At 49.5% G+C, this 24791-nt stretch overlaps 1 protein-coding gene across 1 annotated transcript in view; it reads right to left on the minus strand.

Annotated features, from left to right (window-relative positions):
- UBE2QL1 (ubiquitin conjugating enzyme E2 Q family like 1) overlaps nucleotides 1–24785 on the minus strand; it is a 33359-nt gene extending 8574 nt beyond the window's left edge. Inside the window, exon 1 of the mRNA XM_021702530.1 lies at nucleotides 24384–24785. Within this exon, the coding sequence (XP_021558205.1) occupies nucleotides 24384–24737 (354 nt within the window). The 5' untranslated portion in view covers nucleotides 24738–24785. The remainder of the gene's footprint in view (nucleotides 1–24383) is intronic.
- Between the last annotated feature and the right edge of the window lie 6 nt (nucleotides 24786–24791).

Below are 24791 nucleotides of genomic sequence, written 5' to 3' on the forward strand. Positions count from 1 at the left end.
CTGCCCAGCCTGGCCTTCTCCCACTGGACAGGGGACAGGCTGAGGTCACTGAACCCCCTTCGTCCCTCTGCACCCGCTTTATAAAATGGGGCTCCAGGCCTGCCATCCCATAGTTACCATGGTTTGTCTAAACCCCGAGCTGATCAGTGCCCTGGACCTGCCCATTCTTCCCGCCACACTGTGGACCTTGGTCCCCTCCTCGACTCTGGTTCCTCTGTGATCCGGGCAAGTGGGCCTTCCTCAGTGAGACACCTGTTCACACACGGTCGCGGTCCCTCAAGACTGCTGGCAATCTGTAGTTTCCACTTTTGCTAGACAGAGAATGCAAAGGGAGCTCGTGGGTGGGCCAAGCCAAGGACAAGGTGTTCCATGTTCAAGGCTAAAGGATTTGTTCAGCACAAAACGGCCACTCCTTCAGCGTCTTTGACTTACGAGCTAAATCCAGCTGCCTATGTGTGGGGTTCTAGCGAAGTCCCAGGAGCACACCTCTGTCCCTGCTGTCAGGGACACTGGTCACTGGACGCTCCACGCATTGGCATATCTCCATTCACGTAAATCTCCCTCCCGAGGACCTGGCTCCCCTGGGACGAACAGGTGCGTGTTAACTGTATTAGCCTCAGCAACCCTGGCCTTCTTACGGACAATTGCTCTGCATCCTTCTACCCTGAGTGAGCGACTGGCAGGAAACGTGGCATTTTCCTACCAGCCTGACCTTCCAGGTCAGAATCCAGGTCACTCATCAACCCCACACCCTGGACCTTCCTTAGGGCACCCTATTTCCCCCTCTTCTTGGAACACAGTTTGAAAAGGATGAGGATCAAAGTTCTTCCCCCAGGGCCCACAGGTGTTTTAGTGCACCTGTTCATTCCTGGTGGCTCAGTCCTCAGTGCACCCTCCTTTCTGGGGGCCAGGACCCCACTCACGCTGACGTGTGGCCACCCACCTTCTCCAACTGCCCGAAGCTGCAGGAGCGGGCCCTGGGGACCCGGAGTCTCTCGGCTGCTGCCCAACAGGATGAGGAGGGAGGCACTCGGGGCTGGGGGGAGCTTGGTGGGAGAGGCCGGGTCGTCCTCTCTCCATGGCTGACGCACACTCTGCTCTCCTCGCGCCTGCCGACCCACAGAAGCCAGGTCTGCTGACATGGCTCCCTCAGTCCTCTAGCTTTACCCCACGACAGTGAGAGGTGACCCGCCTCCGGCCCGCGGTCTTCTTGATGTTATGACCCCCCCGGAACCAGCGATACCCTCCACCCACTCCCGCCATTCAGCGTCGCGTGGAAGAGCGCTCTCCTGCGAGGACAACAGTGACAGCCTCACGGCCCTGCAGGGAACTCCAAAGAGATGAGGGAGACCAAGAATGTCACTGGGAAGTGTGACAGGAACCATCAGTGGGGATTCACCTGTCAGAACAGGGGGCAACCGTGTCCCACTCTCTGGGCCTACTGGCAGGAGGTCCATGAGTCTGACAAAATAATCCCAAATTGGGTTGTTCTGGAACAATCACATCAAGAAGTAACACAAGGGTTTCACAGGCGACCGAGGTAACACATGCTTTTGCTCTCGAGACGGTTTCCAGTTCCAGGAGGCATGCGTGTCTTTGCGACGTAACGGTGGCCCTTCGTAGCTCTGCAACCTCCCCAGGCCGTGCCATCTGTGAGGACAGAGGAAGCTCCAGCCACATAACACGGCGGGCACCGGACCTTCCAAACCCTACAGGAAATTCTGCAACACTAAATAAACAGAGCTCATGACACTTTGAAATCACTGGGAACCTTGGGACTATTTTCCGGAAAAACTTAACCATGAAAAGGCTACGATTTGGGCTCTGGTTCTCTGAACTCCCTTCGAGGATGGGTGGAGGCGGGCATTTCTGAGTCCCTGGAGAACTGTTAATATCCACACGCCTTAGAGTAAGTAAGCTTGAACCACACCTGCATTTGCCCTGAGAACACAATTTTGACTGTTTTGTGCACTGGTTGTAATGAGGTGCTAATGAGGTGCCAGGGCGGTGGATGGAGGAGGCAGGGCTCCCTCACCTCCCGGCCACTATTAGACCAAGTGCTGCGGGGAAAGCAGAGAAGGGGGAGGGAGACCAGCTCCCCGGAGATCTCCAGACACTCACCCAGCACCTGGGCAGCACCTGAGGCGCGTTGCCAGCCTGATCCCGAGGACTGCCAAGTGTTCCGAGCCACGTCAGTCCACAGTGGGTGATGAACTTTCCCCCTAACTCAAGCAGTCCTAATGCACTGACTTAAAAAATGAAGAGCATTTTCATACATCACACATTCTGGCAGGTCCCGAGGTAAAATCCAGCACCCATGACAGAGGCAGGTTCCAGAAAGCCTGTGCATTTCTGCACCGTGAACGTGAATCCACCGGACGTCAGCATTTTGCTCCCATGGCTGGGCTCTGCTGCTCCTTGCATTGCAGTCCCTCTCCCACCCTGGCCTCCTGTGCCTCCCCGCCGGCTCCCATCCCTCCATGACCCCTGAGCCCTGCCTTCCTACCCCCACCCTCTGCTGAACACTGGGCTCTCGTTAAATTAAGAGCTCTGAGCATTTAGAGTCCACTGGCAGTGTGCTATGCATCATGGGATAAAAGTAAAGGATTCAAACCATTTCAGGCTACACACCATAATCCCAGCTTCCTGTATCTGCTGGTGTCATGCAGGTAACAGTCCCAACACTCACGTTTTCTGTTTGTAAGAAATGCAGGGCAAAGATACGGCATAAAATAGCTAAGTGTTGAGAAAGCAAGGAGCAGGGATCTTTCTGGAAAATGCAGTATTCTGTAATCATAAAATAGTCTTAAGATTGCAATCAAGAACAGAAGTTGGTTCTAAATTCAAATTTCTAGGCTCTGGCTGAACAGCTTAGAAAACTGAGGGACTGATTTTGGCTGACCTAATAAAAATCAAAAAGTGATTTTCTATAAGCAAGTGGGATGGCTATTATTACTTTTAGGTCATTACTTTGGGGATGTTCTGATTTCCACTCTTTTATTTGTATAATGGTGTTGCCATAGGATCTTTTCTCTCTGATTAAGTAAAAATTATAATAAGCGAAGAATTCAATCAATGATTTTATATACATCACTGGGGATCTTCAAACAGTGCATACTTTATAACACAATATAGGTAAAGCTTGTGCCAGTCACTGTCCTAAGAGCTTGCCATGTATAGACTCGCTCAGTCCTCATGGCTGAGGAACTGCTATGACTCCCCTTATGATGGCGAAACCAAGGCCGAGTTCAATTGCCGAGGTCACAGAGAAGGTAAGTGGTAGAACTGGACCTTGAACCCACGAAGTTGGGCCCCAGTGTCCATGCTCCCAGCCACTCTGCTGTGTTCGAGACAGCAACACCAGGTGATGGGAATATAAATATTGGGTGCCCACTCTAGTGGCCCACACCCCAAACGTGCCTAGATCATGAGCACGTTTGTATGATATTGGCACAATTTTTAATTGAGCATTTCCTAATCGTATTTAAGTACTACATCGATTTTTTAGGCAGTATATCCAATTGTGCCAGTCCCTTGAGGAAAAACAAAGGTCACTTTATTTACTTATATCAGACGCACAAGTCCTTTTCTAGGCCCACCCCACCCCCACCCTACCCCTAATCAGGATTACATTTGAGTCATTTCCTGTTTTCTCCAAAGTTTCCTCCTCTGTAGGAGGGCACTGAGCTTTGGGGCCAGAGGAGGAGGTCTTTCTCTTCCTCCAGTCCAGTCCCTTCCGTGGTGACACTGAGTTGTTGCACACATGGGGACGGGGCTCATCTCTAATCAAAACCCAGGTGGATGCTGAGCACCACAGCCTCAGACCCCGGGGATGGAGGGGCACATCCTTGCTGTGGAGTGAGCATGGGAAAGTACCAATGGCCGGGGTGGCACGCAGATGGAGTGGTGCCCAAGTTCTCACCTCCAGCCTCGCGCCGTACATACCCAGCACCCAGTGGGTGCGCAAGCATGCTTCTGGAGCGGCGAACGATGAATCTTGAAGCATTACCAACGTTGACCTCAAGGCTACTTTACGTCCCGGCTAGAATTCCAAAGCAAAGGTAGTACACACTCCCCAACCCCGGTCCTGCATGGTATTCTGCACACGTTAGCTCATCTATGCCTCACGCAGAGGCACACTTGTTGCAGTTTTGCAAATGACCGGGTAGAGCAGGAAGACGTCTCAGTGGTGTAGAAATGGTAAATGACAGTGTTCCTCCACACCCCAGCCTAGTTCTGGAACAGGCTGGAACCCCATGATGCAAAATTCTGGGAAATGGTGCATTCTACAAACTGTGATTGGATAGTCACTGGACACGCCAGCATCCCACTGGCTCTAAGAATTGTCAGTTTCTCTGCATAAGCCCGGACATCCCAACCTCCCCTGAAGTGGACTACCCCGTTCCCACCACCCCACCCCCGGCCCACACTCGTCGTTAGGAAGAGCCTAAGAACCAGCGTTACGTGGAGAAGAGGTGACCCCCACGGATGCACAGAAGGTGGCGGTGGGCGGTGCCTGTTAGACCCCATGTCCACTGGCGCTGGCAGGATAGAAACTTCAGCCTGCACCAAATTTCTGGCACAGCTTTCCATCAAGTGTCATTAATAACGTGAACATGTTCAGAAAACTGGAATTTCAAAGTCAAATCTCTCCTGTTTACTGAAAACAACTCCTGCAATGTGTTGTCCTGTTGGCAGTCAAAACGTCTGTGGGGGCTGGTCACAGGGCACCCTAACGAGATGCGGAGGGAGTTAGGAGCAAACCACCCAAACGATTGTTCCTGACGACACAACAGTTGACCCCAGGTAGATTCTGCAGTGATGTTTTAAATGGTGGAAGGACAGTTTCTCAAATGAATCGTCCTGGCTTTGTTATTTCATATTTACGTTGGCTTGTGTTAAGATCCAAATACACAAAAATCAAGCTTCTTCCATCTTCATATTTGAACTGGCGAAAATAATAGTTTTACTCTGGTTTTGTTTGTCTGCCTCTCACGATATTGAGAGTTTTTCTGTGCCACCAGGATGGAGTATTCCGCTGACCTCATTATTTGTGGATGGTACAACTGCCCACACAGAAAATCCTAAAGGCTTAGCTATTTTTTTCTTTAAACCACTTATTGAGGTATGACTGACATACAAAAAGCTGCATGAATTTAATGGGTACAACTTGATGAGTTTAAGACATGGCCATTTTTGATGAACTTGAACGTGGTAGACAGGTTAAAGCTTTACAAACAGCCATGTGCTTCCCGGCTCCTACCATCAGCTTGTGGCCCCATGGCCAGTGCTGACCAGTGGACTGAGGCAGCAGTGATGCATGTCCTTCTGGGTGGGGGCCGTTAGGAGCGGATGTGCTGGCCCATTCTCGTCCCCTGTCCCTGTGAGCTCAAGGGCACGTGCCCCAGCTGGAGAAGGGCACCAAGCCACATCAGACCACATGCAGGAAATATGTGTCCATTGGGTCATGCTGGATTTCAGGGGATGCTCTGTTGCAGGAAGTAAATCACCACTATGTGCAAAACTCTTGATGAGTAATTGAAAAAAACTTACATGGAACATTCATGATTCATAAAAAACAAAGAAGAGCAAAGAAGAGGTCTTGTGCTATCTGATGTTAGATTAGGAGGCTGTTCCTAAAGGCAATACAGTATTTGTCCAGGAGTTGGCAGTTAAGGGAGTCATATTTATGTGAAGACTTGTCACAGGATAAAAATGGCAAAACATAAAATAAAATAAAGTAAAATAAAATATAGAATAAAAGGCAGTGGAAAAGGGTCAGGTGGGCCGGTAGACAGGGCTCAGGAAACGTGCTCACTACACAGAGGGAAAGAAAGTTGGACTTCTACCTAACAACACACACGAAGACAATGGGCTAAATTTAAATGCAAAGGCAAAGGTTACAAAGGCAGTGGAAGAAAACAGAAGGGCATATCTCGTGATGTAACGGTCTTCACGTGAAATACAACTTTTACCATGAAAGGATGGAGAAAGGAACAACTTCAAAAGTAGAGGGTTTTTTTTCTTCAATAAAAGATGAGAGAGACCAAGGCAGAGAAAATGCATATATTGGGAGAAAAGATTCACAACGTCTAAAACCCACACAAGAAATTATATCTGGAAATCAGAGAATTCCAAGAAAAAGCCAGATAACCAGAAACCCGAAGAAAAGTAGGGGAGAATATTCAGAGAAAAGAATCAGAACAGCTGAGGGACGCCTGGGTGGCTCAGTCGGTTAAGTGTCTGCTTTCGGCTCAGGTCATGATCCCGGGTCCTGGGATCGAGTCCCACATCGGGCTCCTTGCTCGGTGGGGAGCCTGCTTCTCCCTCTGCCTGCCTCTCCCCCAGCTTGTGTTCTGTCTCTCTCTCTGACAAATAAATAAATAAATAAATCTTAAAAAAAAAAAAAAGAATCAGAACAGCTGAAAATTATAGAGGGCAATGTCCAAACTGACCGATTATCAGAGAACTACCCTTTAAAACAGAGGTAAGATACCACATGTTACCTGTCGAGGGCAAGACTCAGGATGGAGGGTAACACCAAGGGCTTTTGAGGAGGGACATGGACTGGCCAGGGAAGCCATTCTGGAAGATTCTGGCAATCCCTAGAGAAGGTCAGTATGCACAGGCCTGATGCCAGTGAGTCATGCCTGGGCATCGCTCCCAGGAAAGTCTGCATGTGTGTTCCTAAGAAGGCCAGCCTAAGGAGGTGAGCTGCAGAAGTTACGTGATAACACAAGCCAGAGGATGGCTGGGGTCTTCCCCAGACAGCGGACGACTAAACGTGGTCGATGACCATCCTCAGGTGCTTATTTCTGGCCGGCAGAATCACGGAGCTTTCAGTCTCTACTTTGTAAATTCAGGTACCTCACACATTTTATATAGTAAGCATGGCTCTAATCAGAAAAAACTCTTAAGAGCTCTAAAAGGTAGACAGTTGTGTGTTACCACTCAATCTACGCTTTTTCTGGCCCCTTCATAAAATACAGAACCAGTAATATTAACAGCAAGAATCCCAAATCATGATGATGATGATGATGATAAAGGCTATAATATTATAGAACTGGCTCATCGCAGGCCTTGACTCGAGTGGACCATCTGGAGATGGAAAAGGCCCACTTCCAGAACCGCCCTCTGGGAAGGGCAGGCCTTCTGAGGGGCCCGTCCAGGTCATTACACCATCCCCTGTCTCAGAAGGACCTTTGTGTATCTGGACTCGACGCTGGTACACAGTAACCGACCTGCAACTCAGTCCCCACCAGGACAGCTCACTCATCCCCGGTGCTTGCGGCCTCTGAAGGCCACTGACCGATGCGGGGTCTGGCCTGAGTCTCTACCTATGATGTCTCCTGTTTTCACTTTCATTGCAGGAGGGCATCTGATTCCAACTCAATAAATGCTGTGAAACTCAACTGCATTAGAGTTATCCATTTCCCTAAGACACCATTACAATCGAGAAGGCAGATCAAAGTCAACAGAAACAGAGAAAATCAGTTTCTTTCTCACTTAATTGCTTTGTTTGGTTAAATGCATGTAGTGGAAGAAAAAAAAAAATACCCTATAGACCATTTTCATTATGATATTGTGAAAGTCAGGGATATCATCCTGAAATTAAAACGTGAACATCAAAGTGTATACTGTTTGAATAAGTAAACTACATAACCACTTTAACATGCCTTTTTATTTTATAAAAAGCCTTGGATTATATATACTAAGGACCCAGTCTTTTGCTATTTTGCTGGGCTCTGATGTTTGTGACATTTACGGAAAAGCCCTCTGCTCGCAGAAGCTGTGGGATCAGCGGGCCTCCGCGGTCGGGCGTGGGAACGATGCCTGTGTCAGCTGTGAGTCTAGACACAGACATAAGGAGCTCGTGACTGAGGAGCTGCAGGGAAGCCTCAGATCACGCTGCTACCCACCCCCCCAGTGCTGGTGACAGAGCCAGTATGCTTACTCTAGGGTCCAAAGTTCTGGGAAGACAAGACAGGAGGGACTTGTTAAGGGTGGACTGTAGCCCCACAAGGAGTCCAAGGAAGCTGGGAGAGAGGGCCATGTCTCTGCATGTCAATTTTGTTAGCTCTGCTGGGGAATCCTCCTGGAGGGGGATCCCTGCCTGTTCTGGGGTCCTGGCAGCAGGCCAGCGGAGAGATTTGGGCACATTTTGGTGGACTCCTCTTTGAATAAAATAGGAAAGCATGCAGGGTGCCTGGGTGGCTCAGTTGGTTAAGCGACTGCCTTCGGCTCAGGTCATGATCCTGGAGTCCCTGGATCGAGTCCCGCATCAGGCTTCCTGCTGGGCAGGGAGTCTGCTTCGTCCTCTGACCCTATCCCCTCTCAGGTGTTCTCTCTCTCTCAAATAAATAAATAAAAATTAAAAAAAAATAGGAAAGCATGCAAAGTGCAAACCACTCTCCCCATAAACTCTACGATGGACATCATGTATCACCAATACCAGCCGCGTGCTTGTTTCAAACAGTTTGATCAATAAAATTAACAACTAAGAATCGTTTCCTGATGCAACTCTAATTTGAATGAGTAAAATTACTCTAAAAATGGAATTGAGGGCTTTCAGAAAGCATCCTACATCTGGGTTTGATGAGGACCTCTAAAATGATAAAAGTAACTTTTGATTAAAAAACACATCCACTTGGGTGTTTCAGAATAAAAACCAATTGGCTTAAAACATATTGACTCTAGCTCTGATCTTTGGGCGTCCACTACTGTGGAGTTCCTGGATCACCGACTCTCAAGCGGGTGTTTGAAATAACCATCAACCTTCTGGTCCTCCTGAATTATCTGCACCCCACGCCCCCTCCACACCCTCTTATTCACCCAACACCCTCTTTCTCTGCTGCCCCAGACAAACGCATGTGCTAGGGCGTCCCCTCTCCCAGCCACCTGCCCCCAGGACTGAGCTGATCTGGCTCCCCTGAGGCAGACACAGATCCTGGGGGAAGAGGAACACAGACACACGAGCCAGAGAGGAGCCACAGGACGGGGGACAGTCCAGTGATGGCAGGCTTGTTGAGACAGTGTGGACTGGAGAGAGGTGAGAACACGGGACACACGGGGAAAGTGGCATGGAGCAGGGGTGCGGCATCTACGGAGACTGCAAACCAGTCACGTGGGGCCGAACAAATAGGGCCAAGGAATGGGGGGCCCGGGGGGAGTGCCCCAGCGGATGGATGGGGCCCCTGCTCCCCAGCTGGATAAAAATACAGGGAGAAGGGTCCCTACAGGTGGGAAGGAAAAGGAAAGCATGGAAAGGTAAAGACAATCAAGGGGCGCCTGGGTGGTGCAGTTGGTTAAACGACCGACCTACTCCGATCTCAGCTCAGGTCTTGATCTCAGGGTCATGAGATCAAGCCCTGTGTTGGGCTCCATGTTGGGCGTGGAGCCTGCTTAAGTTCAAAATAAATAAATAAATAAATAAAGGCAATCATGATTATCAGGAAAAAGTAGAAAAGAAAGACATTCTGGGAAAGTCAAGAGAAACAAAGTGTTCTGGAAAAGCTGGAACTCATGAGGAGGAATGTGAAGTTACAGGAGCTCAGTGGAGCCCAGTTATCCCACGCAAGACCCCAACGCAGCGTGGCCCCAGCACCAGGCCCCTGGCAACCAGGGAGGTGAGACTCCAAGTTCACGGCACAGTGGATACTTACGCGTGCTTTGAAAGAAAGGTTCTGTTTTGGGTTCAGTTGTGTCCTCAATATTTATATGTTGATGTCCTAACCCCCAAGGACTCGGAATCTAACTGTATTTGGAGACAGAATCTTTCCAGAGGTGATTAAGGTAAAACGAAGCCATGGGAGTGGGGAGGGGGGGTCCCAGTCCAATCTGACAGGTGTCCTTGTAAGAGGAGATCAGGACACAGACCCACATAGAGGGGCGCCCAGGTGAGGACACAGGGAGAAGAGGGGGTTGACAGTCAAGGAGAGAGGCCTCAGGGGAAACCAAACCTGCCCACACCTCGATCTCCATGTTCCAGCTTCCAGATCATGAGAACATAAATGTCTGTTGTTAAAGCCACCTGTCTGTGGTACCTTGTGATCCCAGCAACCTTAGATAATAATACAGGCTAATACAAGCTCCAACCAGAAAAGTTACAGCCTAATGGAAGGAGGAGAGGAGAGGAGACAGAGGAAGGGAGGGAGAGAGGAGCAAGGGACAGAAAGGGAGAGGGAGAGGGAGGGAGACAGAGGGAAGGAGGGGAGGAGAGAAAGGCAGAGGAAGGGAGAGAGAGGGAGGGAGGGAGGAGCAGAGAGAGGGAGGGAGACAGGGGGAGGGGAAACAGGGAGGGAGGAAGGAGGAAGGGACAGGAAGGGAGGGAGATGGAGGGAGGGAGGAAAAGGGAGAGGGAGGGAGGGAGGGAGGGAGGGAGGGAGAGAAAAGGAGGAAGAGGGAGGGAGAGAAAGGGAGAGGGAGGGAGGGAGGAGCAGAGAGAGGGAGGGAGAGGGACAGAATGAATTTACACAGTGGCACAGAAACCTCCAATCAGGACGAGGCCAGGAAGAAACCAAGGAAGAGATGTTGGTGGACAAGTTCTTAAAATCACACCCTTCACATTAAAACTGCTGGACAAAAGGAGCAACCACCGGGAACAGGATGGATGAACCAGGGACGAGAAGCAGGGTCCCTCACTATCTTTTGCAGCCCAGACCCTGGCCTCCGTCAGGCGTCCACCTCTGGGTTTTCTGGCAAGTAGGATGATGACATTTCAAGGGCACGTGATTAAAAACAAAAACAATAAAACCAATTCTCCTTTCCAGAATCACCATGACCAGTAAATTTGGCGTTGAGAGAAGAAAAGAAAACTCAAGTCATGTGGGATGCACACGGTGCTGGGGGCGAAATTATTTTGGTACTTGGTGTCAACGAGTGAACGTCTTTTGATTGAGTGTCGTTTTATTGCTAAAAATGTCCACTTTCCTGACACTGAAATTACAGTGCACTCAACACCCGTAATCTTCCTTTGATGATTCATGATCCTGCAGTACCTGAAGGTCATCACCTCAGTCTCTCTGCAGTCGCTGTGGAGTGACTACCAGCTGCAGGGCTGGACCGTCTCCCTGGGCTCTACATGCCCCCTGGAGCCCCACCACGGTGCTCCTCCGCTGTGGAGGTGCTCCCCCGGGGGTAGGTGCTCCATTTATGGGGAGGTGCTCCCCCAGGGGGGATTCCGTTCTGCAGGCTGGAAGACCCCGCAGGGATCGCTGGAGGAAGCATGTGCCCAGCAAGCGGGGAGCAGAATGTTCTGGGGTTTGGACAGGGGAGACAGCAGGGTGTGAGGTGCAGATGAGCTTGCATGGATGCTGGGATGCCAACAGGAGACTTGGCCTTGGGATGCCAGAGGGGAAGCCAAATTCCTGCCTGGGGCAGCTCACTGAGTCCTCCCACGGACGGTTCCAGTGTGTGAGGAGGACGTGCGGAGCGGAAGGGACAGGCAGACCCACTGCTAAGACACTGAGCTGGGTCTCCCTAATCCAGTCCCTCAGTCAGAGTGCTCACCGCCTCCCAGCCTCCCTGCTGTCCAGGGACCCGAGAGGGTGGGGAGGGGGCAGGGGAGATGACTGGGAGCAGAGGGGAGGATGGGGAGCCTAGGGGAGGACCTAGGAGCAGAGGGGAGGACAGGGAGCAGAAGGGAGGCTACCCTAGGGCCTGAACAGCAGAGGGCGACAGCGGGAGTGAGCCGGGAGGTGATAAACACATCGGTGGATTCGATGAATGCTCAGAACAGGAGGAAAGAGAGAGTTCGAAGTTGGGGAAATGATGAGTCAAGACTCCATTTTCACTGAAGCCCGATGGGGGTTAACTTGGGAAGTCCGAGTGGGCATCATGTGGTACAGGAAGAGCTCGTGGGGAGACCAGGTCTTGGGTTTCCATGCTGACTCCCATGTAGGACTCGAGCTGGCTCCTGGCCTCCAGGGATTTTGGATGAGGCCCATTCTGTCCTGAGTGCACGCTAAGTGAAGGCATTCCTTTCTTCCTCAGGTCCTGTCACCAGCTGCTTCTGCCCAGGCCTTCACGGAGGCCACCTTCTCTCGAATCAGTGGTCTCTCAAACTTGGGTCTTTGACAACTCCTATTTGATGGTGCTACAGAAATGAGACAATAGAGAGGGAAGAAGATGCGCCTTGGAATTCTAAGTCCCCAGTTCCTGCTTGAGAAGCAGTGGCCTGGTTCAATGAGGTTACCAGCGGGAGCTCTAGAAAACAGGCATTTTCCTGGCCCCTCCTGGCTGCCAGCCCATCGTCTTCCTCATGCTAGAATCCCTCCCTGTCTTGCACTTCCAGAAAGCCATGCCCGTGGAAGGCCTCTGGAAATGGTGAAGGTGAATGCCAACAATGCTCTGGGATGGGGGTCTGTCTTGCTCCTGCCGGCCCACCCCAGACGCTGCCCCTGGCCGGCACCTGTTGGCAGAACCTTCACACCTTTCCCCCTGCACTAACGCCTCTTAGAGACATCTCCCTCCTTCCTATACCTCCTCCCACGCCTGGGTGTGAGAGCCTTTCCTGGTTGGGTGCTGACCTTGACTAGGTCTGAAGTGGCACCCTCTGTCCCTTTTCCCACAGGCCTTAAATGTTAAACAGGGGCATCTGCCCTCGTGCAGCTTGTGGCCCCATCAAGGGCAAACATCAAGTGCTGACTAACAGCGAGCACACAGCCTGCTGACTCATCCCTCCAGCGAAGCCTGGAGAACCATGTGGCACCTCTGGTCAGGAGACCAGCAAGCCTCTGGACGCAGGGGTGTGTGGTCGGGGCCAAGGTGTGGACCGAGGTCCTTTCATAATTTTCTTAGGATCGGGCAACTGACACGATCTCAACCAAAAGAGTTGATGACCGGAGAGAAAAAGAAATATACAGAAATGTGAAAAATCGGTCTGAGCCACAGTGCGTAGAACTGTTTCTGTTTGCTCGCTATGATGCTGAAGACGGTCCACACCCACCGAAGCCCATCCACCGATTTAGATATTACAGATTCACTTACAAGAGAACACCCCTTCTTAGACCGGTGTGGGCAGCAGGCTGAGAAACACGGGGTGCAGCACAGTCAGGCCTCTAATGACCTCAGAGGTTGGGTTTCAGATTTCGGTGTGGCTCAACTATGGGAAAATCATCAAGAGTACAACAGAAACAGCGTATAGATCCTGGGGGATCAGCGAGCCTGCGCCATCCCCTCTCCTTTCGAGAATGTTGTTCCTTCCCACCGGAGTCTTAGGGGTCACAAGGATCCTGGAGACATCCAGGTGCTCTCCTACCCAATTCAGGAAGACTAACCCTAGTTTTGGGGCCAACACTCGGGGCCCTAACTGAGCAACGAGAAAGTGAGGCAGACACCGGTTTTCACTGTTGATTCGATTTCAACAGTCACAGTGTCACATATCCGCTCCCGGAGGTTTCTGAAAAAAATGCAAATCCTGTGGGTTGAACATTTCAACTAGATTTCCCTTAAATTCCACTGAAGGAAAGGCCTCTCCTGAAGGTATTTAGAAAGGCAAAGCATGCCTGACTACAGTGAAATTCTCTGTGCATTATAGAGAGGTGATCTAGCTGAACTGTGGCCACGGCTGGCGTCCACAGCATTTTACACAATTTTAAATTTCACTTCTGAGCCAGGTCTTCATCTTGAAACAAAATGGTAGCCAAGTGTTCCAGTGGCTATCATATTCCGTAATGAAGATAGCATCTCAATATTTAATGGCTAACAAAAACATTTTGTGTACACCGAGATACGATGAAATAAATGTATTAAATAATGTTCTCGTGTGTAATTTTTTCACTTAGCAGCGCCAAGAAAATTAAGCTAATTTAATGATACTGATAACAAACAGGATTCTTAAGAGAGCAGTCATAAAGATGAACGATAGTCCTCAGACCTGTGGTTGGACAATAAACAGTCACGGTTATGATCGGAAATCAGCTCCTCACGGAGCATGATGACTCAAGGATGGAAAACCAACAGACGCCATGACAAGAGCCCGCAGTGAGTGGCAGCGGCAGGCTATCCTGAGATTTTTGTGATTATTTGTAAGATCATGGGCAAGGGTGAAACAATTTGAGCCAAATGGATGTCAATATTGCCCTGAAATGCTAAAAGTTATGAAAGCAGATCCTTGTGTGTAATGGATCTGAATGTGAGTCCAATTCTGGGTCTTTGGTGATACTTCCCTTGTGTGTTTATTTCACTACTTAGTCTACTTCTGTGGAGGAAGAACCAGCTACTGATCAGCTCCTCTGCTTGGGGCGCTTGTGTACATCATTCCCTTTGGGCATTACGATTCACCTGGGAAATGGAATTACACTTCTCATCTTCAGGTGAGGCATCTGAGGCTTGAGGAGGTGTCTACCTGCCCAGCAGCAAAGCAGGTTGGAAAGAAGGGACAGCATGGGAGCCCTGTGCTTGCCTTGCTGTCCATGGCTTTATCCCCACTCCACCCAACAGGATGATGGTGGAACTGACATCCATGCTGGACTCCTCAACCTCAATCCCAGTGTTCTGGCCAGAAGCTGCATTATAAGCTTTCAGAGCTTTCCCAAGAGAGCAATGGACACTGAGAGCCACGCGCTCTCTGGGGTTCCTGACCTGGGGCCATGCCCGCATCCCCAATGGTACAAGAGTACCTAAACTTGGATGGAAAAAATGACTTTGTTTTCACCACCTCCTAACTGCAATCCAGCACTTCATTTAATTATGATTGAAGGTAACAAACCCCAGCAGTGTTAGCAATGCCTTGACTTTGTCACTAACAGAAAACAAGATTTTAAAAGAAAATCACATTCCAGGTGGTGTAGATATCTTGAAATGTCACTGCTATGTCCAATTATAGGAGCTGTCAGACCTGTCTCTAGATCTCAACATTACATATGTTAATAAAGATGTGCTTCTTAATGTCCTATTTTAGTCCAACACTTTAAAAAATGTGATAATGTATTTCAATATAATTGATTTCCTTTGAAATTCTGTGAATTTTATTTTGTGTGTTAAAAAAAATTATTCTGAGGAGGGGTCCACGGGTCTCCCCAGATGCCAAAGGGGGCATTCAGAAGGCCTCAACAGAGACAGAGTTGGCAGGAAGGGGTACTGAGGTCTCTGGTTCCTCTCTGACCCATTGGGAGAATAACCAACAAGAGACCTTTATCTTTCCTGACCATGAGAAGGCAGAGGCCAGTATTCTTCTTTCAACAAAATTACTTTAAAAAATCACCTAATTCAATCCAGCAGACTTCAAACTCACTTTTTATTAGATCTGGTTTATTTATGAATGATAATAATTTCCTTTAAGCTTTATATAACTCCACTGGTGGATCCTAAAGTTAGAGAAACTGTCTTCCATGAGCTAAGATGATGATGTTTCACCATATACATTGTACAAGTGATCAAGAAGAAATGAGCAGCTCTGTGAGGGGTGGGGTTGCGGGGACCACTCTGGGGGGCTCCTCTGTGCTAGTTTCAGGTTGGCGGAGGGCACTTCCCCAGAACCCTACCCCAGTGTGCTCTGCTTTCCCCAGGTAGGACTGCAGGGGCTCCCAGCCCAGGGGAGTGTTCTCTGCCTGTGGGTGCAATGCTGAAGAGCAAGCTTCCCTAAGAAGCAGCCCCCGTGCACAAAGGGAGATGAAAGCAATTATTACTTTGGTAATCTGATGACTTTTAAAAGTTACATTTTAAAGGCTTATAATATTCAACTAGTTACAATGAATTTAAGCTTGTAACAAATTCAATTCCAAGTTTCCTCCATAATATTTCTACATTTCCCTGGCTGGGAAGCAGAGTGAAGTAGGGTATGTCATTATCCTGAAAGACCTCAACACAGATTAATTTTTGCAGCAATTAATATTTATTTTGTACCATTACATCCAATTTCTGACTGGTGTCTCCTGGGAAGCAAAATGGGCATCCAGCCTGACACTCAAAATTCACCCTAATTCATATGTGTCAACAAGGCAAAAATAATTGTTTTAATAATTATGTGCACAACACATCCAGATTTATAAAATAGTAATAACTGCTTTTTATTATAACCAATATATAATCAATTCTGTAACTCCATATTCTGATTTTTGGAAATGTCTGATTTTCAAGATCAAAAAACAGAAAGCACTACCTTAATATTTTTATGTAAATTCTTCCTTTGATTCCCAAGTGAGCTGAGTGCCTTTCAACTTAAAATGTAACCTAATCCATCCTAAGATAGTATTTCCTTACCTCTCTCATCAAAGAACTTTTAATAATAATAATAAAAACTCTCGGGACTGCCTGCCAAATATTGTGATGGAGAATTAGTATTTATACTACAGAAATTATTTTTACAGTAGTAATTTCTTCAATCTGAGTTGTTTCACCAATGCAGCAATTATATTAAAAAAGCATTTCTTTCTCGAGTTTTTCAGAAATTACAGCAGCCTGTCCATAGTGAGTACCCAATCCATAGTCACAATCTTTTTGTGCAACCAGGGACAAAGCGAAGGGAATGGGATGTCTGCTCGGATCAGGAAGTTGCGTGACCAACAATTCACTTGGCACACAGGATGCGTGGGCATTGTGCAATGGGAGGGGCAATACAGTTGTCATATGTAAATGCAGTCTAGCAGGATAAGGACAGAGAAGAGTGTCCTCCTGAAAATGTGAGGTCCTGGAGAAGAGGGCCTGGGTCTCACCGGGTGAATGTTGGGGAGGGAGCTGGCCTGTGAGCTAAGGGCTGGGAGGGGCTGGGAGAGGGTAGACCTCCATGGGGCCAGGGCAGGTGGGTCGGGCCACCCTGCGTGGATAGCACCTGGGGGCTTGTGGGGTATTCCATAAGGGTCATAATGAAGGATGTGAGAGCGCCAGGTCTGTGTCTTGGAGGAGCCAGCAAGGCTGCAGCAGGGAGGACGGAAGGGGACAGAGAGACTGGGTGGGGCACTGCAGGAGTCCAAGCAGGAGGTGACAAGCATCTAATGAGGCAGGAGAGCAGGTGGAGAAGAAAAGGCAGGTGGGAAAACATGAAAGGAAGAGTCCCCATTTATCCTGCTCCCTGCCCATTCCCAGGCCTGTTGTGTGGGCAAGAGGTAGGTCTGGTGACTTCTCTCGGCTCCACGATCATGCCCTGCCCTCTACTTCCAGTCCTTTGCCCCTTGGTGGGTCCCAAATCAGTTTCGTCCCCCAACGTTGTCAATCTGGGATCCTGGGTCCTCCTGCACCACTTACTCCCCCCCTGGTTGGGCAGGGAGCCGGCCAGGAGGAGGGCCAGGGATGACACATAGAATGGTGAAGGAGTGCCATGGGAACACCAGGGGCATCATGGCTGGGGGGGCCACGGCATGGTAGACCCTCCACAAATGGGTGCTGAAGGAAGGAATGAATGAACAAACAAATGAATGAAGTGTGATGAGGCAGAATTAGTGAACAATTAACCCTTATTGTAGTCTGCTGACTTGCTGGGTAGGAAAGCGTGGAGGTTATTGGAAACATTTCTGCCATTACAACGACTCCTTTGTGTGTTTTGGGAATGCCTGATCATCCTATTTCTCGGCAATGGAATAACACTCAGAAACACAGGCGAGCCCTGAACGCTGGGGTCCCACCCACCTGTGAGGAGAATGTTCCCTCTGTGAACATCACGCAGAAGGTTTGAAGACCCTGCTGACCCCAGGACTCCACCTCTCGCAAGTCCCCAGTGCACACACGGGCCACTGCCAGTGGTCAGGTCCATGGATACTCAACGAATGGGCACGTATCCATGCAAGGTCTGACTGGCATGGCCCTGGCATGCCGAAGACAAAGATGAATGGGTTTCTCATTGTCCCCACTGGGTACTTCTCCATGGCAGGCACTTGGTGTGAGTCTTAGGCACCACTGTGTACCCAGGAAATGTCTAGTATACAGTAGTCTGTAGGCACTCAATCCCTGCCGTAAGAACTGGTTAGTTCCTACTGGTTACCTCTGGGTAGTCTGAGCTCCCGAGCCCTCCCAGCTGTGTCTAACGGGTCAGTGAACTCTCTTGAGCACACGCCCTTCTTCCGGGGCCGCACTCCCCCTCAGTCCAGGGAGGAAGGGCTTGGTTTTTTGATGGCTCTTCTAAAAACGAGGGCTTCCAGGGGGCTCTGCCAGGGGTGGCCCAGGACAGCGAGTCCACCAAGGCGGGAGGAGGGAAGGTGAGAGGTCGATTTCATCCCCACCATCTGCAGGTCCTGTGTGGCTGCTCATGGGGAAATGTACGCAGAAAGTGGACACGTCCTGGTCCTCGGTGGCTTGTTCAACTCCAGCCACACATTAGACTCACATGGGAGTTTTTCCAAGCCTCTACCGGGGCCTGACTCTAGACCCATGACGTCCCACTCTCTGAGGGTCGGGTCCCAGCACTGGAATAATTTCAACCCTCCCTGGACATCTAATTTACCGGGGGGCTAAGAACCCCTGGCAGAGAGGAAAGAAGTTACACCTGCCACCATCCCTCCTTCTCACCTCCCCATTACCTTATCAACCCAGCGAAGATCACACTTTCACCAGATCTGAAATGCAGCTCCAAGAACCCACTATTAGTGGGTGCTTTAAAACAAAACAAAACAAAACCAGCATGAAAGCCATTTTGCTGGTTCCTTAGGGATCCCCAAAGTGGTCGGGCTGGGTCTGCCTTACTTGTAAACATGGATTCATACACGCCTGTTCCTAGGGAAGGAAAAGGGCAGAACTCTCGGCTGTGGGCCTCAGGCTTTAAATGAACTTTGAAATATTGTTACTTATTGGCATTTTCTATTAACAAATAACTGCCCACCCAAACTATGCTGTCCTTTAATTAGAAAAACAAACCTCTCACATCCCTTCATCTAAATCAGAAAAAGAAACAGAAACACATTGACATTCTCCTCTCGCAAATTCAGATTCTCGAAGGTCCCCAGCTCAGGGTGAAGTGAGTCGCTCCTATTATTAACCATGCCCTCAGCCACAGGCTGTGCACATCCCAGGGAGCGAGCTATGGGAGCCCGCCAACTTGGCATGGGACTATTTTTAGGATACAGAGTCCTGTCTGTGTCCTCCTGCCCGTCCTACTTGATATCAGAACAAGCTATTTTTTCTTCAAACAGTCAAGCACATGGCTACTTCAAGCTGCAGAGTCATCCTGGGTGGGCAGTTATCTCTGTCACCTACACTTGGCACAGGACAAAATGACAGAGTGACTCATAAGGACTCCCCTCCAATGCATTCTGCTCATTGAACCCATGGCTTCACCCACCCCCTGGTTGTCACTGATGACACTCTCCCCTCCCCCCACCGCTTCCCCCTATAGGGGCTGCCAACTCTGTTCCAAGTTGGTCCTGCTGGGCCCTCCTCAGTTTGGTCCTGTGTTCATAGGAAGTGGCTTCACTTACACTACTTTGCAAACCAGCCAAAGCCTCTAGGAGGCTGAATTAGTTACAAAATTCCTGTTTGGGCTTGTTCTGGGCTGCACTGTGGCCCCACACAATTCCCGTGTTGGAGTCCTCATCCCCCGAGCCTCGGAATGTGACTGTATTTGGAGACAGGGTCTTTACAGAGGTGATCAAGTTAAGCTGATGTCGTTAGGGTGGGCCCTAATCCAATACGACTGGTGTCCTTATGAAATTAGGACACAGACATGCACAGAGAGGGACAAGCCTCTGAAGACACAGGAAGGAGACAGCCATCTCTCAGCCACGGACTGTGGCCTGGGGACAGATTCTCCCTCACGGCCTCACAAGAGCCCTGCCCTGCTGACACCTGATTTCTGAAGGCTGCCTTCCAGAACTGTGAGACCACGAATTTCTGCTGGTTATGCACCCAGCAGCCCGAGCAGACTAACGCAGGCCTTCAAACCGTGTGACTATAGCTTGGAAGCCAATACACGTTGGGACCCAAAGGGCTGGTCACCTTCATCGCCTTTTCTGACCAGAACTGGAGATGTCACAGTCCTAAGTAAAATGCCGTTCCTAGGCCTCGTACTTTGTAAGACGTTCTGAAGAAGGTGGTATTTGTGTGTGTGCACGTGTGTGCGCACAATTCTCAGCGACACTCATGATGCACGGCGCCTGAAGTCCTGAGGTCGAGCTCAAGAGATGCACCGTCTCATCAGAGGGCCGATGTGCAGAGCCCGTTCCTTTTCTACCACATTCTGACACCTGCCATCTTCCATTACTCAAAGATCCCAGAGACTAACTCTGAGTCTAACTCTGAGACTAACTCTGAATCGCTTACCAGTTTGGAGTTCGAACACTAAGATCTGAGGATGTTTCAGTCCCGCTGTTCTCGCCGTTCTGCTGACGCCTGGCCGGGTATCTGTTCTCGGCAGACACACACGGTTATCGCGCTGGCCGCAGGGAGCGGACCACTGCCTGGGGACAGCCAGCAGCTTAGCCGGCCCCCGGCTTGACTCTGCCCTTCCTGACCGGCTTCACGACCGGGGCTCGCTTTCCAGCGCCTTGGCACTCATTGCTAGAATCAGAACAAGACGTATTGGTTTCACGTGGCTGTGTGGAGCTATGGTTCCCTCCCTGTACAGAGACCGTCGGAAGAGGGGCACCGAGTCGGGTGAAGCGGACTCGGCGCTCGCTTAGCCGGCAGGGGCCCGGCGAGGGGCGCCTGGCAGTTAGCCACGGTGGCTGCCTGCTGGCTTGCGTTGTGCAGCTGGCTCTGGGAAAGCAGAGGAGGAGTGAGGGACAGCTTTCCAAGAGCCGTCTGGTTCCCTGCCCCTGGCGACGTCTAACTAATTGCAAAGGAGACACTCAGGAGGTACGGTGATGAGAAAACAGAACGCTGAGTTAGAGCCCCCCTCGGACGGCTTTTTGGGGACCCTTCTGCTCGAACAACTGCAAATAGAGGCTCTCTGTGCAGTCATTCAATGATCCCAGGCTCCAAACCCAAAGTATGAGCCAGGAAACTCCGCCGCACTTCCCAGGCCAGGCCCCTCCAACATCAGTGCTAGTGAGCCTAGGCTTCCAGAGCCTGTTCTCGGCAATCTCCGCAAATGGGTCCACCCGTGGGGCTATCTACTAGGTGCAAACACAGCACTCACACTGCAACTGACCTACCTTTCCAGGTGCAAACACAGCGCTCACACTGCAACTGACCTAACTTTCCAGGAGCAAACACAGCGCTCACACTGCAACAGACCAACATCTTACTGCTTCTGAATGTGGAAAATCCTAGCCTAGAGCTAGGGATCTTCTTCTTTTGGTTCAGTAAATGATAAAGGATATAAATAATGGCCCAAAGTTTTAACATTTTCACCAGTTCACTTTAAAAGTATGGGGATTTTTCATTCAATTGCAGAAAACCAAAAGAATTACCAAAAACGTCTCCATTAAGTCAAAAGAAGGATTTTAGTAATAGACAATAAACAGGCAAGGCAGGTGTGTCACGATCTCTGTATAGAATACAGCATACAAGCAACATATACGAATTTCATTTTAAACAACCACAATCCATAAAGCAGCACTGAAGAGATTGATAACATGGGCCAAACAGTCAGGTAAAGTCTCGTGAAATGACTGAATTTATCATATCATGTGATAACCCCAAACTTTTTATTTTGTGCACGAAAGTGTTAAGCAAATCTTTTGCTACTATTACCAATGAAACCTTTAAAAGATTTTACGATTTCTCTGAAGGGATAGAAAGAAAATCAACTTAGTGTATCCTCAATTCAGAAAGTTAAGCTGAGTAGTTATGCAAGAGGAAAACAAGGCTTTCTTAATTTTGTCACTTAAGAAAAACGAATCCTAAAAAAGAAATACCAACAGATGGAGGAACTGAACTAGAAGAGAATGATTCTTTCTTTTAAACTAATTATTGGTTTGGTAGCAGTCCCGGTTCTCTTTGAATACCTAATCAGGTACTTTGATTCCTTTCCCAAAGCCTATTACCTTTAACTATGGAAATAATTTGGTAACTACAGTATGTGCACTGAACAATCTGTAGGCAGGGACTTCATAAAAAGAAATGCTCAGGTCCCTGAAACACTATTAGAATCCCTTTGCATACAGAATCTTGAAGCGTTATGACTTCATTACTCTTATTCTCACATTGCATTCTGGAGAGGTTATGTGTATCCCACACCAGTGTCTTTTGGGTGTTGAAGTCAGCGCAGAAAATGCAAAGAAACTGAACTGGTGTTTTCATAAGTCGCTGCGTTCTTCCCTTCGGTTTAGATCTTTCATACACTAGAATTTAGAACAGTTGATAATACAATATGCTTGGTGGAGGGCCCTGAGTTCAATTAAGTGAGATTCTGAAAATAATAAATAAAAATGTTGATAATTACTTTCAACACTGAAGTCTCTAGCTTGCAAACTGTGTGCAAGACTCTTAATTTGAATTATGCAGGAAAGGAATATAGACCCAAGGACCTGCTTATTTTAAGAGGAGTGCACAGGCATGCATTCAACTATTATGCATAACATTAATTTAAACATGGAAACCATTTAATTTACAAAGATATATCTCTTTTTAAGAAACTTCCTCATTTCCCATTTGAAATTTTTATTTTCCTACATCTTTCAAAATGTAGGCTGTGATCCAAGGGATGTCTAGGATCTCTTCCAAACCTAAAATGTCACGATTCTGTGGCCCTGTAAGGCAAAACGACATTCCTCTTCCCCTGGTCCCTAAACTCATCTCACTGTGGAGAACAAAAGAAGGTAAGAGACTATTCCAGAGAGTTCTGATTAGCAATGATTTAAGACATAGATAACAAAGGCATTTTGCAGAATATTCTTCCACATCATTTGTATAATCCTGTTCAAAAAATAAAGTGACCCCCCCATTCCTGTGGTTCGTATTAAATTCAGTATCTTACATCAGAGCCAGCATTGAACGGAAAGAATTCAGAATGAACCTCTCACGTTAAAGCATTAAAGCTCTCTCAGTTAAAGATGTCTTTCCAGAGCTGTCATATACATCCTTTTCCTAACTCAAGAAATAAGTGGAACCTAAATCCCAGAAAAGATAGACTGGCAGGATAGTTACTTGGTAACAAAAGACTTCATTTTTGACCTAACTCCTCCACTGGAGTTAGGATGCTATTTGAGTGGGATCCCAGGGGCTCCACCTTCAGTGAACTTGGCAGAACAAGCATGATTTGAACAGTGTGAAAGAGCCTGCAGTAAAAAGGACAGGGGCAGGTGACAGGGGACTGATGACTTCTGATACGCTGGCTGCAGAATGATCAAATCGAGAGGTCATTCAGGGTCTTCTAAACAAAACAACAATTCTCCATAAATCTACAACTGCCCATATAAAAATATGATTTTATTAGCTGTTTACTATTGATTTGGAGAAAATATCAACCAACTCAAGCACGATCAAGAGCACACAGTGTGGAAAGACAAAACCATCATGACCCTTTCTGCAGCCAGGTGGGAACACATTTCAGAAGATCCATTCATTCTTTGCTCTCAGGTTCCCTGGATTTCTTTTGGTAAAGCTGCCCTCTGGTGCAATAGGCAAGAAGACTCAGGCATCCAGCTCCTGCCCCCCTCCCCTGGCCCACATTTCACCACTTAGTTAAAAATCTTTAGCCCTGATAAAGGATTTAACTCCTGGAGGCATGAAGAAACCCAGGGAAGAAACAGATCTGAGAGAGACCAGGAGCAGAGGTGGTGCTTCTGGAAGGGGGCAGGTGCCAGGCATTTCCTTGACAGAGTCTGGCCTTGTCACTTAAGGAACCACTCAAACCACACCTCTGCTTTTCCAGTGAAATTTCTGAAAAGCACAATTTTCACCTTTGCCCTAGATGCCGCTCAGAAGGAGCCAGCAGAGCAGGGGAGCAGATCACCAGCAGGCCAGGTCTCCGCAGAGCACCCCACCTGCACAGCACCCCTCTGAGATGTTGGGGAGGGGAGTGATAAACTCGCTTGGGCATTCAGATCCTGAGGTACATGTAAAGTTGCACCCTCAGGAGATTATGGGGGTCCAAAATGGGGAGAAGTAGATGAGGGGCAAGGGTGGGTGGGAGTGGCGAGCAGAGGGGGAGATTAAGCGGGGCTGGGATGGAGGAAAGGGAGAGAGGAAGAGGAGATGGGGGGAGATGGTGGAGGGCAAAGATTGAGGAGAAAAAGATGGATGGGGAGTGGAGAAAGCCATAAAGGACAGAGGGTGCAGGGATGGGGCGCGAGGGAAGAAGGGAGGGGTCAGGCGCACAGGAAACGGCGGAGAAAGGCAGCGGAGGGCCCGGGGGAAAGCCTGACAGTAAGCGAACGGTCGCCTCGCCGAGACAGGGAGCGCGGGCGACAAGCCGCGGAGCCCCGAGACCCGGTGGGACTGCAGCGGCAGGAGGACCGCACTCCGGGACGCGGGCCCGAGGCGCCCGGCGCGTCGCCCCGTCGGAGCCGGGTCTGCAAGAGGCCGCCCGGCGCCCCGCGCCCCCGCCCTCCCCGCGGGCCCGCCCGCCTTACCTGGCCCTTGACCAGGCTGGCGGCGAACTGGCGCATGACCGCCTCCACGGTGTAGGCGCTGGACCAGCCGCGCGGCGTGAGCAGCTCCATGCAGATGGCGCCGCCGTCCAGCACGTAGCCGTTCTCCAGGCGCGGGCTGAGCACCCGCATGAAGGGCGGCGAGAAGGGGAAGTTGTCGGGGAAGGTGAGGTTGAGCAGGATGAACTCGGTGTTGGTCTCCTTCATGTCCTGCCACAGCACCGAGTCCTTGTCCACCTGGTGCAGCTTCACGTTCCAGTCGAAGAGGCTCTCGTCCACCAGCTCCACGGAGATGAAGCGGTCGCTGAGGCGCGCGATGTCCTGCAGCTCCTTCATGAGCCGCCGGCTGCGCACCTGCGTGCAGTGCTGCTGGCGCGCCGCGGGCACCAG

This window comes from Neomonachus schauinslandi, chromosome 7, assembly GCF_002201575.2.
Source record: "Neomonachus schauinslandi chromosome 7, ASM220157v2, whole genome shotgun sequence".
NCBI classification, from domain to species: domain Eukaryota; kingdom Metazoa; phylum Chordata; class Mammalia; order Carnivora; family Phocidae; genus Neomonachus; species Neomonachus schauinslandi.